At 38.0% G+C, this 16186-nt stretch overlaps 1 protein-coding gene across 1 annotated transcript in view; it reads right to left on the bottom strand.

The window, feature by feature from the left end:
* The window catches only part of SYT16 (synaptotagmin 16), a 162877-nt gene extending 159346 nt beyond the window's left edge, over positions 1-3531 (bottom strand). The window contains exon 1 of the mRNA XM_047864721.1: positions 3422-3531. Coding sequence (XP_047720677.1) covers positions 3422-3476 — 55 coding nt within the window. The 5' untranslated portion in view covers positions 3477-3531. The remainder of the gene's footprint in view (positions 1-3421) is intronic.
* Between the last annotated feature and the right edge of the window lie 12655 nt (positions 3532-16186).

Here is a 16186-nt window from a genome sequence, read left to right as displayed (position 1 = left end):
CAGATAACTCTTTCAGGACTTCACCTTCAAAGTGAGAAATTCTGACTCATTCACTTCAAATGAAAAGTGAGAGGAATATAATCATTGCATCATAGACCATTAGAGGAAAATAAAGCAAAAATATGAAAGACAGCCATAATAAAGCCTAACCTTGAAATTTTCCTGAGAAGAGAACACATAGGAAAACTGTGCATAGGAAAACTATAATTATATTCTCCCAAAAATCCTGGAGAAGAATCCTTTATTTTTCATCTATTAATGACAATGGGTCTATGTAGTGCTAAATAGTTTCCGAAGTAATTCTGGAAAGTGTTTGTTTTCCACAATTTTAAATGCTGAGAATATAATTAGCTACTTAAATGCAAATGCTAATACATCAGTTTGTGTCCACAGTGAACACTCTTTGCACAACACATGATTTGATACTAATCTATGCCAAGATTTTCTTCCACAATCACAAATTAACTGAAAATGGCCACAGGAATTCCCTCTTTACTGCCAAAAAGCTCTTTTCAGGCTTAACACTTTCCAACCTACACAGGAGGACTCATCCCAGGTATAAAAAGCTGAGGGAAAAGAAAAGGAGGAAGGAAGAAAAGGGAACAATTGAAGAACATCTTACATCAGACACTATCCTAGGCTGTCATGCCAGAGACCACTACTTTTTCCTAATACCTATTTCCTCCTTCCTCCTTAGGAATAGAACCACCAATTAGCAACTGGGTGAATGGCAGTCCCAGAATAAAGATGGTATTTCTCAGCACTCCCAAAGGGCAGATGAGGCCATATGACTAACGGTTGGCCAAGGAGATACTAACATCAGTCTTTTTTTTTTTAATTTTTTTTCAACGTTTTATTTTATTTTTGGGACAGAGAGAGACAGAGCATGAATGGGGGAGGGGCAGAGAGAGAGGGAGACCCAGAATCGGAAACAGGCTCCAGGCTCTGAGCCATCAGCCCAGAGCCCAACACGGGGCTCGAACTCACGGACCGTGAGATCGTGACCTGGCTGAAGTCGGATGCCTAACCGACTGCGCCACCCAGGCGCCCCTAACATCAGTCTTAAGATCAACTTTGAGGTGTGCTGAGAATCGTGAAACAAGAAGACAGAAGGAGCATGGGTCCCTGATGAACAAGAAGCCAACAAAATGGCCCCAAACTAAACTACCTGTGGACCTTGTTTAGGTGAGATGGAAATAAACTTCTAACCTATTTAAGGCACTGTAATTTGGGGTTTTCTGTCACTTGTAGCTGAATTTAGGATATAGCAAACTTATTTAATACATGTAATATTTCTATTAGGTAGATATTATCATTACCATTTTGCACAAAAAAAAACCTGAAGAATATTTTTGCTAGGTCCCTCATAAACAAAAGAATCCCATACATGAAAAGAAAACATAGTAGCATAAGAAGCAAGCAGAACATCTTGGTGCAAAAGATAGATAACAGCACTAACTAGATTGTCAAAGAATTTTTTTTACATAAAATATATATGATGGCATCCAAATATTACCTTGGCCTAAAAGTCTCAAATACCCTCAAATATTTTCAAAGACCCACAAATTATTAGGGGTCCTTAGTGTTTTGGTTTAATCATCTCAATAAATAACCTTCACCCAAATGATCCCATCCTCTGTCTTCTTTATTCACTATATTCTTTTTTATCTCCCCAGGACCCTTAGCACAGTAGTAGGTATAACCAAAGGCATCAAAAAAAAAAAAAAAAAAAGCCATGTGAAGGAACTGTATAATATGCAAAAACCACCACCTCAAATTTTATGTCAAAACACTTTCGGGGCGCCTGGGTGGCTTGGTCGGTTGGGCATCCGACTTCGGCTCAGGTCATGATCTCACGGTCTGTGAGTTCGAGGCCCGCGTCGGGCTCTGTGCTGACAGCTCAGAGCCTGGAGCCTGTTTCAGATTCTGTGTCTCCCTCTCTCTGACCCTCCCCCGTTCATGCTCTGTCTCTCTCTGTCTCAAAAATAAACGTTAAAAAAAAAAAAACACTTTCAATGTCTTTATACCCCTTTCCTTCCATCCTGATTCAGTATGGACAGTGGTCTTTCATACACAACATCATAGAGGTATTAGCTTTGCTCGACTGAAATTTAACTTTTGAGAGAAACGTTCATTTCTCCAAACCAAAATATATTAATTATGGTCTTAATGAGGAATGTGGTCTGGGGCACCAGGGTGACTCAGGCAGTTGAGCAGCCGACTTCAGGTCAGGTCATAATTTTGCAGTTTGTGGGTTCAAGCCCCGCATCAGGCCCTCTGCTGTCAGCATGGAGCCTACTTCGGGTTCATTCATATTCATTCATTCATTCTCTCTCTCTCTCTCTCTCTCTCTCTCTCTCTCTCTCGCCCTCCCTCCCCTCCCCTCCCCTCCCCTCCCCTCCCCTCCCCTCCCCTCCCCAGCTTGTGTGCATGCATTCTCTCTCTCTCTCAAAAATAAATAAACATTAAAAAAATTTTTTTAAAGAATGTAGTCTTATAATCACTTTTGTCAATATGGTTTTGAAGTAAGGTTAAATTCCTATTAATAATGTGTTGATTTTGAATCTATATAAAGAAGTGACAGCATGATTTTCAAGAACTTCAGAAAATGTACCAAATACTAGATCTAGATAATTAAGTTGTGACAGTCAAACACTTAAGCTGAAAATTCATTTCCATTTGTCTGGCATAGCTATTTAACTGTACTGCATTCCAATAATTGCATTAGGATGTTCAGAGGATGTAAATAAAGTTTTCCTTCAGATCTTACTTGGACACCTAGTAGTAAACAATTGCACAACAATTAAGTCAAAGTGTTTGCCCTCACTCGTTGGCTAAAATGCAGGAATGGATTGTCATCTAGTGGCAAGGTCAGAAAGTAAGAAATTTGGAGAAGAGAGGTTTGGGGTCTCTGGAATGATTGTTTGACTTGGTGCAATAAAGCAGAGCAGTAGAAATCAATATAACTTATCACCAAGATCAATGCAGTTCCAACCACATGGCATTTTTTAAAAAGAAAAAGATGAAAGAGCCAGTTGATTTTATTGATATACTTCCTATGAATGAGTTTGTTACCATAGTTCCCATAATTTCTGGCCCAACTCAGAATATTTTTTGTTACCCTAATAATTTTCTATATAATTAAAAATTTGCAGGAGTCATTTTCTCCCAGCATGCCAGAATAGCAGAAAGAATGGTAAACAAATAATCACTCACCTCTTTCCAACATTAGTTTCATCACCACCAAGAAGAATTTATGAAGCATTTCTTTACTTCTTTCCCCAGCACTAGGTTGAGCCCTAAGTGTGCTCTTTTCTTTTGAGAACATAAACTGTTAAGTACATGTCAGATCGTCTTATTTTAGGCATAAGAACCCTGGGCCCACTTTAAACCAAGGAAAAAACCTCAAAGAAGTACTTACTTTGGGTAAAATAGTGTTTCATTGAAGCTAAGACGTTCATTGAAACCTGGTTCATTGAAACCAGGTCTGTCTGCTCTGAAGTCTTTTCTCTTAACCACTGTACTGACTGTTTCATCTCACTTCCAATGGGACATGTGCTTTGAGGCTGTTGCCCCACAGGTGACAGACTGGAATCTCTCTTGCTGGGTCCCCCATGTGACTAATAACAACCTGCAGAGTAGCTAGTTGGGGTTAGACAATGTTGAAACAGGAAGAGGCCAAACACAGTGGTTCTTCTATGGCCCAAGCCCCTAACTCTAATCAACAAAACTACCAGGGCTCAGGGAAACAGCTGACAACCTCAGGTGACAGTACTCAATATGGAATGCAGACAGCCAAGGAAGGAATCACGAATGAATATATAAACAGGGCTGACACAAAAGCAAATATTGGGACTGCCTACAGAGCAAAGGTTATGAATACTTAATAAGAACACAGAAGTTTCCTGTTACAAAGAATGGGACTAGGAAAACTGCCCCCTCACTTGTGATTACACATAGCCTCTCAGAGGAGAATTTCAGGTGCAGTCAGAATAAGGAAGTGGCTTGTGACCTTTGCAATAAAGGGCGATGATGCTGGACCTGAGTCAAAGGACAAAATCAGCAAAAGGAGAGGGTTCTAAGGCAACCCATTGCTACAGGAACATGAGATGTGTGGTAATGATGAAGCAATACAGAAGCACTTATTTTCTTCAACAAACAAAAAAGTTTTATCAGTGCTTACTGTGCCAGGCTCTGAGGGAACAAAGACGAATTAGTCAGTGTACATTCTCCAGAGAGAGGTAAGAGCAAACACAGATTTAACCAACACATGTTAATTATGAAGCTGGAAGTGAGTACAAAGGGCTGAGGGGACACAGAGGAGGTGCTCCTAAGTCAGAATTGAGCTTTGAGGAGAGTTTTTGGAAACAAGGCTGTTTAGATGTTTAACCAGGTAATTGACAGCACAAGATCTACAGTCAGACTGTAAAGGTTCTACCACTCACTGCTCTGTAAATAAGGCAGACTACTTAACCCTTCTGGGCCTCAATTTCTTCATCTGTAAAATGGAAATAAGAATAGTATCTACTTCATGAGGATGTCCTAAAGATCAAAATTTAGAAAAGAGTCTGGCACATGCAGTAAACAACAAAAGTTACCTAGATGAATTGCTGAATAAAATAATGAACATTCATTCAACAAATAAATGAATGGATTCAACTATTCAGGGGTGAAGGGAATCACGAGGAAGCCTTTCCTGAATGTCAAATGTCTACAATGCCTATGGGACACACAAGTAAAGATTTCTAGTAGTATATGCAAGTCTAGAGATAGGTCTGGTGCTGGAGATAAAAATTTGAGAATCATCAGGTGGTTGAAGTAATGAGACAGGATGAGATCATTTAAGAAGAGAGAGAGGACCAAGAGAAAGATTATAACCAAGCACTGAATAGATCAAACATTTAGAAATCAGTAAAGGAAGAGGAGCCAGCAAAGGGAAATAGGGAAGAGGAAAAGTATGTGTGTGGTAATCAGATGAATGAAAGGCAAAGGGACCAGCATCAGCTAAGGCACAGGAACGTGAAATGGCAATGTGTGTATATGCAAGGTTGGGAGAGGGGTGCAGATTACTATGTTCGGTTCTACCTACTGAACTGAACTACCTACTATGTTCAGTACTACCTAAGCATAAACCAAGAGACAATGGGAAGATGCAAGATCGAGATAAAAGTAAAGCCAGAAGGTGACAAACCTTATATGTGAAGTCAAGGACTTTGGATGATTAAGAGACTTCAAAAGGTTTTAGCCAGGAGAGGTGTCTGGCCAGGTGTGCATACTAGATAGCTTATTCTGGTAGCTGTGTGGATAACATCTATGGGAGGCAGAATAATAGACCCCCCCCCCAAAAGATGTCTGTCCTAATCCCTAAAATCTGTGAATGTTTGTTTACATGGCAAAGGGGCATCAAGGTTGCAGGTGGAATTAAGGTTGCTAATCAGATGACCTTAAAATAGGGAAATTACCCCCCATTTGCAGATGAGTCCAATATAATCACAAGGGTCCTTAAAAGTGAAAGAGAGAATCAGATGAGAAAAACATATAAATGGTAGCATGAGAAAAACTCAATCCACTGTTGTTAGCTTTGAAGATGAGGAAAGGAGCCACAAACTACGGAATGTGGGCAGCCTCTGGAACCTGGAAAAGGCACACACACACACACACACACACACACACACACACACACACACATCTCCCCCTAGGCCCCTAGAAAAAAAACAGTCCTACTGAAACCTTGATTTTATCCCAGTGACATGCATTTCAGACTTCTAAACCATGGAACTGAATGACAAATTTGTGTACTTTTAAGCCACTAAGTTTATGGTAATTTGTTAAAACAGCAATAAGAAATTAATGCAAATGTCCTTAAGAGGTAAAAACACTGAAATCTGAAAAACCAACTGGGAGGCTGTTGCATATGTGCTGAGGAGAGAAGATGAAAGTCTGTCTTAGGAAAAAGGGAACAGGGTAGGAAAGAGAATGGTGCTTCTCTGAACATCTATTGTTTACCTCTGTGATTATCAACACATCTCTGTCAGATGAATAGGTAGGTCTCTTCATGGAACATGTGTACCACGCCAAAATTAAGATATATCCCTACTGAAGAAAAACTTACCTAACAAACTGAATTGGAAACAAAGGAAGTTTAAAATAGGGATCACCCATAGTCATGCTGAACCTTTAAGACCACACTCCAGGATCTGTCTTTTCTTCTATGAATCCTCCCATATGTTGTGGTTTTATAACACTTCCAACAGTTAGAAAAATGTTTTTTATAACTTTTTATTCTCTCCTTTACATTCCTCTGACACTTAAGAATTCCTTGCCTACATGCTTGCAATACTAGTAATTTTCTCTCCCAGGAGCTACCTTCTGCTTCTCTTTTTTATGCAAGTAATTCATATTCATTTTAGAAAAATGAGAACACAAGCAAAAGAAAAAAGGTAAATCATTCTAATCCCACCCCCTTGAGATAACCATTTTTTTTTTTTTTGCATTTCCAGAGGTATCTTTGAGAATGTTTTAGTATTTGTACATATTTGTGTATTTTGTAAAAGAATCTTTTTTAGGGGCGCCTGGGTGGCGCAGTCGGTTAAGCGTCCGACTTCAGCCAGGTCACGATCTCGCGGTCCGGGAGTTCGAGCCCCGCGTCGGGCTCTGGGCTGATGGCTCGGAGCCTGGAGCCTGTTTCCAATTCTGTGTCTCCCTCTCTCTCTGCCCCTCCCCCATTCATGCTCTGTCTCTCTCTGTCCCAAAAATAAATAAACGTTGAAAAAAAAAATTTAAAAAAAAAAAAAAAAAAAAAAAAGAATCTTTTTTAAAGAAAAAGTACTCTTTTAAAATGTCACGGTTCCACAATTGTATGGTCAATTAATCTTCAACAAAGGAGACAAGAATATGCAATAGGAAAAAGACAGTCTCTTCACCAAATGGTGCTGGGAAAACTAGTCAGCTACATGCAAAAGAATGAAGCTGAACCACTTTCTTACACCATACACAAAAATAAACTCAAAAGGATTAAAGACCTAAATTTGAGACCTGAAACCATAAAATCCTTGAAGAGAACACAGACAATAACTTCTGACATCAGTTGTAGCAACATTTTTCTAGATATATCTTCTGAGGCAAGGGAAACAAAAGCAAAAATAAACTATTGGGACTACATCAAAATAAAAAGCCTCTGCAGAGCAAAAGAAACAATCAACAAAACTAAAAGACAACCTAATAAACGGAAGAAGGTATTTGCAAATGATATGTCTGATAAAGGATTAGTATCCAAAACATATAAAGATCTTATACAACTCAAAACAAAAAAACCCCAAATAATTGAATTAATAAGTGGGCAGAAGGGCAAACATTTCTCAAAAAAACCCACAAAACATACAGATATCCAACAAATACATAAAGAGATGCTCAACATCACTCATCATCAGAAAAATACAAATCAAAACCAAAATGAGATATCACCTCACATATCTCAGAATGGTTAAAATAAAAATACAAGGTACATGTGTTGGCATGGATGTAGAGAAAAAGAAAACTTCAAGCACTGTTAGTGGGAATGCAAACTGGTACAGCCATTGTGGAAAACAGTATGGAGATTTCTCAAAAAATTAAAAATTACATTACCATATTATCCAATAATTCTACTGCTGAGTATTTACCCAAAGAATGCAAAAACAGTAATTCAAAAAGATATATGCATCCCTATGTTTACTGCAGCATTTTTTTTACCACAGCCAAATTGTGGAAGCAGCCCAATTGTCCATTGATAGATTATGGACAAAGAAGATGTGGTGTGTGTGTATGTGTATATATATATATATATATATATATATATATATAGAGAGAGAGAGAGAGAGAGAGAGAGAGAGAGAAATATTACTCAGCCATAAAAAAAGAAAGAAATTTTGCCATTTGCAACAACATGGATAGAGCTATAATTATAGATGGTATAATGCTAAGTGAAAAAATTAGAGCATGACAAATACCATATGGTGTGTCATCTTAGGCAAAATTTAAGAAACAAACAGAAAAAGGAGACAAACCAAAAAACAGACTCTTAACTATAGAGAACAAACTGATGGTTACCAGCAGAGGGGTGGATGGGAGGGATGGGTGGAATAGGTGAAGAGAATTAAGAGTACACTTATCATGATGAGCACTGAGTAATGTATAGAATTGTTGAATCACTATATTGTACACCTGAAATTAATATAACACTATATGTTAACTATATTAGAATTAAAAATGTTTAATAAATTAAAAAAATAAAATTTCTTGCAATATATCACGAATCTTTCGACAAATATAAATAAATATTTGAAATATAATTGTTAAAGGATACTAGGTAGTTCAACATAAGAATATGCCATTATTTTCTCAGTCCCTTTATCACTGGACATTTAGTTTTGTTTTTTCCTTTACACCCCATCTTCTTGTGTACCCCTCCCCCTTTTTTTCATCCAGGTGTTCTCAGACATCACCATTGGTTGCCTTAGGTTAGTCTTGCTGCAGTATAGGGCTCCTACTGCAACAACTGCTCTAGGTAGCTGCCATATCTTCCCCATCTGACTATTCAGATCTCCTGGACCTATCTTAGCAGGATGGCCCTGAGTAATATGGAGGCAAAAGTGTATTTAAAGCAGAACAACAAACTCAACCTTTGTCAACAATGCTAATAATGACCAATGATATATATTAGTCTGAAAATTCTTCAGTGCCAAAGTTTTGGTTACTAAGACTAAAAAATTCCCTACTTTGCTACTGCTTATAGTTTATAGTTCCATGTTTGTTTATAATTAGGAAAGCATTACCACATAGTGGTCCTGACTCTTTTTTTCAAGTGGCAAAGGTATCTCAAGTAACTTTAGGTAAAAAAACAAGTTGTTTCATCATTTAACATTAGATAAGATCAGATCTCGATGCTCAGACAGTACCAAGGTCCCTCTTGACCTTCTGTCTCTATTTTCAATTGTGCTGGCCTTACTTTCAGGTTGAGAGGGTTTCCCCCTATAATGACAGCAGCACTTCCAGGTTCCGATCATTATAGCTCCAAGTCCAGTAGAAGATTGCTCCTTCCTCAATATCTCCATATAGATCTTGGAACTGGCTCTGATTCAGCCACTGGACCACTAGGGTTATTTACTTATCCCTGTGGCCCAGAGGATGGTTAGGTTTATTGACTTAATTAGAGTTGGGTCATAGGCCTCCCATATGGTCAAAGACATCAGGTACAGTTACCAGAAGGAGAAAAATGGATGCTGTGTGAGCAATACCATAGACTTTCATGCAAGAATGAAACTCTCTAGAACAGTGACCTTAACTTTTGGGGGTCACAAACCCCTCTGAGAACCTAAGCTCTCTGTGGTAGAAAATGAACAAAAGCACACACAAACACACGTTGGCATATGATGCACTTGTGGACTGGATATTTATTTCCTTCACTTAGGTTAGAATATACAAGCAGGCTTACAAAGAGTTATGTTTCTCATTTCCATGCAAAAATTAATGGGTATTTTCTGAGCAATATTGAAATAAATCCAAATTTTGTCCCCCCCCAAAAAAAAATCTGCTTAAAGGGGCACTGAGTGGCTCAGTTAAGTGGCCAACTCTTGATTTGGGCTCAGGTCATGATCTCATGATTCATGAGACAGAGCCCCACATGGGGCTCTGCACTGAGAGTGCAGAGCCTGCTTGGGATCCTCTCTCTCCCTCTCTCTCTGTCCCTTCCTCCCTCCCTCTCTCTTTCTCTCTCTCTCAAAAATAAATAAATAAACTTTTTAAAGATCTGTTCAAAGGTAAATTTAAACATGAAGATGGCAATTGACTTAAATAAGAAGGTGAAATTATGAAATGGTTTTGAAATAGAATTTGAGCCATCTTTACTTAAGCAACTTTTCATTTTGATAGCAACTAGTCCTAAAATTATTTTTGACTTGACACACAGCAGCCAAGAATCAAAGTACCCATCTTTCACCTTAACAGACAGACAGGCTTGTATCAAGGAAGAATGCTTCAAGATTTGGATGAATTCATGTTGTGCCATTTCCTTTGTCCTCAAATCCATGAGATCATCTTTGGCAAAGACTGTATCATTGATGCACTGATGTCAGCATGGAAAGGATTAATAATCCATGCGTCAATATAAAGGTCTTCCAAGTAGAAGCAACCTTTAAGCTAATTCTGCAGTATTCCCAGAGGTCTGTACATTTCTGCTCGTAGCAAGATCAACTAACAGGGCATAGTCACATTGGACTTCATCACACAGGAGCAATTTTCCAGCAATGGAATTCATATAGGTATCTACTTCCTTTACAGTGGCAACCAGATCAAAAACAAACATCCATCATGGTGAGCTGGGAAATAATAATATATATCTAATCATTATATGCATGTGTGTGTATACGTACACACACACACACACACACACACACACACACATACACACACACACACACACACACATTTACAAAAGAAGCCAATAAAGACTTAACTCCTCCTTGGCAAATGGTTACAAGTGAGCTTTTTTTATTTCTCTTAAAATACATTAGTTTAAATCTGTACCTATAATTCAGTCAGGTGCTTCAGAAATTTGATGTTAAGAAATTCAAAGAATTTCTGGCAGTAAGGAATTTCATACTGTGGTCCTATTTCATACATATATAAAACATAGATATATATAAAACACATATACACATGTAAACATATATATTATATATGTTAGATAATCCTTTTAAACTTAAAAAACTATCATCTTAGAATATAAGTTCCATGAAAACAGAGTCTGTTTTCTTTACTGCTATATACCTCTTAGCCAAATATCTAAAGCCATGTTCTGACATCAGTTTTCTCATGAAGAAGGCTGATATTTTGTCCAGCCATTTTACTGTCTGTTGTGCCCTATTTGTAAAATTCAGAACATGACAAGAAGGGGTGTTATTTAATATGTCCCACAAACCATAAATCTATGAAGAAAAAATAAGGTTTAGGCACAGAGAATGATGAGGTTTTCTTCCTCATCACTTACTGACTAAATGATCAGGAACACAGTAAGAACAGAAGGAAGAAATGAGGTTAGGTCAGATCATGTATGACCCTCTATGCAATGGTAAGAATTTGGATCTGATTTCTAGATATGATGAAAGCCATCAGAGGGTTTGAGCCAGAGTGTAAACAAAGCCAGATTTACAGTTTAACAGGTTTATTTTACTGCTGCATGGAGAACAGGCTAGAAGGGGCAAAGGTAGATGAAGGGAGATCAGTTAGGAGGCTCTCTCAGTAGTTCGACAGAGGAATAATGGTGACTTGTACCTGGGTGACAACAGTGGAGATAGATATATTTTTAAAAACAGACCAAAGCAAAAATATATGGCTGATAGGTTGGATACAGGATGTGAAGAAAATGGAAGAGTCAAATATGTCTCCAAGTTCTTGGCCTCAGCAACCAGACGGTGTCATTTATACAACCTGGGAAAGCTTTCAGAGGAACAAGTGGTGAGAAGGAATCAAGAGGCTGTCTCAGACACGTTCAATCAGAGATGCTTACTAGACATCCAAGTGGGGATGTCACTTGGATAAATGAGTCTGGATGTCAAGGCAAGACTAGAGATAAAAATGGGGAGTCTTAAGAGAGTACTAAAATAGTATGTATGGGACTGAATGAGATGTCTTCATAAAGACAGGGTGATTTCAGCAACAATACAACACGTAGAGTTTTTGTTTCACCAAAACAAAAAACAGGTATGTTTCATCTGTCTTCATCTGGGTTCAGAGGTCAAGCTTTTCCTTACAGTTGGAGTTTTGCCTGGCAAAGGAACTTTGCTTGGCCCTAAGCTTAATGCTCTCTCAAACTGAACCAAACTTCCTTTACCATCTCAGATAGGAATAGCTTTTAAATTTTCCAAAAAAGATGCCCAAAATAGGAAAAACAGGAGAGGTTATCCCAAGAGATCTGAGTAATTTCATCCATTTGCATGCTAAAGAGAGGTGACCTAACTGATTTTTCCAAGGGCTGCTTCAAAATGTTAGACTTGCCAATAAATCTGGAACTTCTTCAATTGTGTGTAGCTTCCTTTCCTTGCCTTCCTTCTTTTTGTTTCCTTGCAATAGGCAAGTTTGTAAACAAAGCTATTATGTTAGACAAATTCAAGTTTTACCCTCTTTTCATAAAGAAGATCCATTTTGCCTTTGTATGCTTTCTGTTAATTGAAGTATAGTTGATGATGTTACATCAGTTTCAGGTGTACAACTTAGTGAATCAACAACTCTATATGTTGTGCTATGCTCACTGCAAGTGCAGCTACCATCTGCCACCATACAACGCTATTACAATACCACTATGCTGTGCCTTTTATCCTTGTGACTTATTCATTCCATAATTGGAAGTCTGAATCTCTCACTATCATTCACCCATTTTGCCCATCCTTCTACTCCCTTCCCCCATGTCAACCATTAGTTTGTTCTCTGTATTTATAGATTTGTTTCTGGGGGTTTTCCCTGTATATTTTCAACATGTGCAGATATAAGATCATCCCTTCAGCTCTATTGTCTGCAAGATTTCTTCACCCCCCAAAAAATGTGCCACCCAAAAAGGATAATCTGATTTTTTTCTCTTTGTCATCTTCAGTTGAGGCTAAACCAAGTGTAAATCAAGTCCAGTGTCCATAATCATAACAGGAATGTATATTTACTTTAACTTGCAACACCAGGAAACTATTTGATTTCAAGACATGAAAATGGCAGTAGTTGCATAACACCTAATAGTATATATCAGCATGCCATTCCCCTCTACTCTTAACTATATGACATTACTTTTTTTCTTAATGACAATCTTATAAGGTGTAATAAGAAGATTTTTGCCAGCCCATCAATCTCCTCAAGGCCACTGACTACATCTTTGGACTAAAGTATAAAATATTGAAGTAAGTCCTTTCCATGGTGGCAAATTGTATTCCCAGAATCTATCACTCAGTCATTCACTAAACCCTTTCAACAAATACGTGGTGAACATATACTATGTGCTGGGCACTAAGGCTCTGGAAATACAGCAGCAAGCCAGACAACATCCTTTTACTCAACATCTCACAGCCTAGGGATAGTAATAGACAAAGGATCCAATTGGTGTATGTCATATCATCAAGTAGTGTCAAGTACTAAGAAGAAAAATATAATGAGATAAGGAGAGACAGATTTGAGCTATCTGCAGGGTAGGGATGGGGACAGCAAGAGGATATCAAAAAGGTATCCCATTTGAGCAAGACCTGGATGAAATGAGGAAGCACCAACACTCCGGATTCCCCAGTAGAATTCATCACTTCCTATTTCTTGTTTCTATTGCACTTTGTATCTCCACTCATCTGATAACTATTTCTTGAGAGCCTACCACATCCCAGGTACTACTCCTGGAGCTCTATTGCAGCTTTAGTTCATCCTGTTTCTATCTGTACCTACCAACACATTACAATGATGAGAACTAGGTCTTTGTAGCTCCTTGAGTGCTTTGTATTTTGGAGTATAAAGCTTCTAGATGGATAAATGAATGACTAGCCCAAAACTCAAGCACTTCCAAGAGTCAAAACTGTTATTTCCCTTGTTGTTTCCTCAGCCAATGCTCATCTTCCCTCAGAAGAAAGTCAAAATTACACACACTCCTCCTAGAGAACTCAGCATAATAAATCAGGTTAGGCCTGCGGGGAAATAAGGGATTCGAGTAAAAGGAAATCTTTGATTAAAAATGTAGTTCATTATTCAACACTCTTTGCTAGACAGCAAATATAAAGGCCATAAACCTTATCTTAACTCAATAATTCAAACAGCTCCCCAAGCACAGGGTAACGCAAACTGACTCTTGAAATTGAACCCAACAAGTGACTCACTCACTGGTCATAAGTATACTCAATGTCACACTTGTGTGAAGTTGTCAGTGCAACAAAAGTAGTAAGATGTCAAAAGCAAAATGAAAAATGTGTTCAGTAATCCTATCCAAGCCCCCAATTTTAAAAGAATCCACATAGTCCCTTCTTTTCATATGTAACTCTCTGTTTCTTAGTGCTTAGAGAAACCTTTTCAAATTGGAGGCAAGGTTTGATCAGTCAGTCTCCCAGGATGGATCATGTACCCAGAAAAATAACACCAAATATCATCTAGTTGAGCAGGATTAGTTATAAAATAGCATGAAGCCTGAAGACACACTACCCCCATCATCATACTGAAAATATTCATGACATTAGTGAATCTGCAGTTGAATTTTTGCCAGCATCCCTCCTAAGGTACATACCAAACAACTATGCAACAATTTGCTGCCTCTATAATTATTTGGTAAATTGCAGCAATAACACATTTGTTTCCCCATAACTGCACTTTTTGGGCAATGCAGATAATATTTGTCATGTAAACCCCTGTTTCTGTTGTTTTAAAGATCAAAAATCCTTTCACCTGAGAAGCACAGAGGGGCTGGTTTCCCTGGCAACATAATTTGCTTCCAGTTCAATGGAACATCGAGTTCTTTTTCATGGGTTCACTGCACTGAGCAGCCAATCCTAGCTCAGAGAGCCCCACTTCCTTTGCAAAGCACTATAACAAAGTCTGTTGCTAAGGTGTTTTTGTTATGGTTAAATGAACCTCTTAAATATTGATTTTAATGCTTTCAATTTTTTAAGCTGCTCTGCTTTCAGCTTTTTCTTAAAACACGTAGGACACAGCTCTTCCAAGCCTCTTATTCATCTGCCCTGGCTCTTTCATTTCAATGATGCAAATCAGCTGGCATCTTCTTTTGTAGATTTTTCAACTGAAAACAACAATGATTTGACTGAATGAGGATGGGCTTGGGAGAGCACCTGCTTTTCCAACTCGGATGTGATACAATCCAGAACCCTAACAAAGTGAATGCCCTTCTAAATTGGCCAAACTTGGACTTCTACACCTAAAATACTTAAAGGTACCCATATGGTCGATTTTCTGTTTGAACTAACAGCCTTGAACCATTCAGACAAATGTCAAACAGATCTTCAAACCTAATTAGGTTCTAGTCTATGTCCAGTCCTTCAAAATTCAACCTCTACAACGATTTCAAGGATATCCAGTTACCCAGTTGGAATGCCTATGAAATATTTGTCCATCAGGATAAAAGAAATGTGTATGAGGGAATACTGTACAAATTTTACCCAAAAAAAGTTCAGGTGGGTGGGTAAATTCAAGGCGCTTCCTACATAGTTAGTAAATAGACAATAAACCATTCCGTAGGAAAATCCCAGTGAAACAGTATGCTGTTGCCAAAAGATAAGCAGCAGCTCAGGGTAACATATGAAAATGACATACAGAAAACAAACACAAGAAAGCAGCTTCTTGAAAAATAGTAGAAAGCCATTCAGTAGTCTACATGGAGGTTTATTACCTCATCTCACCAAAGCTAGTTTCAAGTTCTAGAACACATGTAATAACAGTGGACATTTCACAGAAATTATTAAGAAAATATGCTATATTTGAAAAAATAGTATAGAACTGGAATGCCTATATTTAATGCAGATTTGATACCAAGTAGAACAGAAATAGCTATGGTAATGCGAAAACAGGTGTCAAGTTTCAGGCATAAATTTCCTATTCTTTAAGGCTGAACTTTAAGTGAAAGCAAACAGAAACTGAAGACTTAATTGTATGTTAGTCAGTGTCAAAAAGCAACAAAGCCAGTGTGATACATAGTTCAGCATGGAGTGTAGAAATGGACAAGGCACACCAGAGAGTTATGCAGAGGCATCTTAGAAGAAAAAAGAACATAGCTATGGACAAGACAAAGGACATGGCTAAATGCTACCTTAGCCATTCATGTTTAAAGCCTGCACAGATATTCTGATAAAGAAAAATTGATAGTTCACTCCAGATAGTATAAGTTATATTATATATAATATACTTTCAGTTCTACAGTAAAGAAGTACAGTTGGTTGAACGGTGGCTCCCAAAAAGATATGTCCATATCTTAACCCCCAGAATCTGTGAATATGATCTTACTTATTTAAAAAAAAGTCTTTGCAGATATAATTAAGGATCTCAAAATAAAATCATTCTGATTCTCCAGGTGAGCCCTAAATCTAATGACAAGTGTCCTTCTAAGAGACACAGAGGAGGGACACACAAGAAGAAGGGAAGGCACATAAAGACAGAAATTGGAGTTATGTAGCCATAAGCTAGGAAA

Source organism: Prionailurus viverrinus, chromosome B3 (genome assembly GCF_022837055.1).
Source record: "Prionailurus viverrinus isolate Anna chromosome B3, UM_Priviv_1.0, whole genome shotgun sequence".
NCBI classification, from domain to species: Eukaryota; Metazoa; Chordata; class Mammalia; order Carnivora; family Felidae; genus Prionailurus; species Prionailurus viverrinus.
The sequence above is the reverse complement of the archived record's forward strand: the minus strand, read 5'-3'. Positions and strand labels throughout refer to the sequence as shown.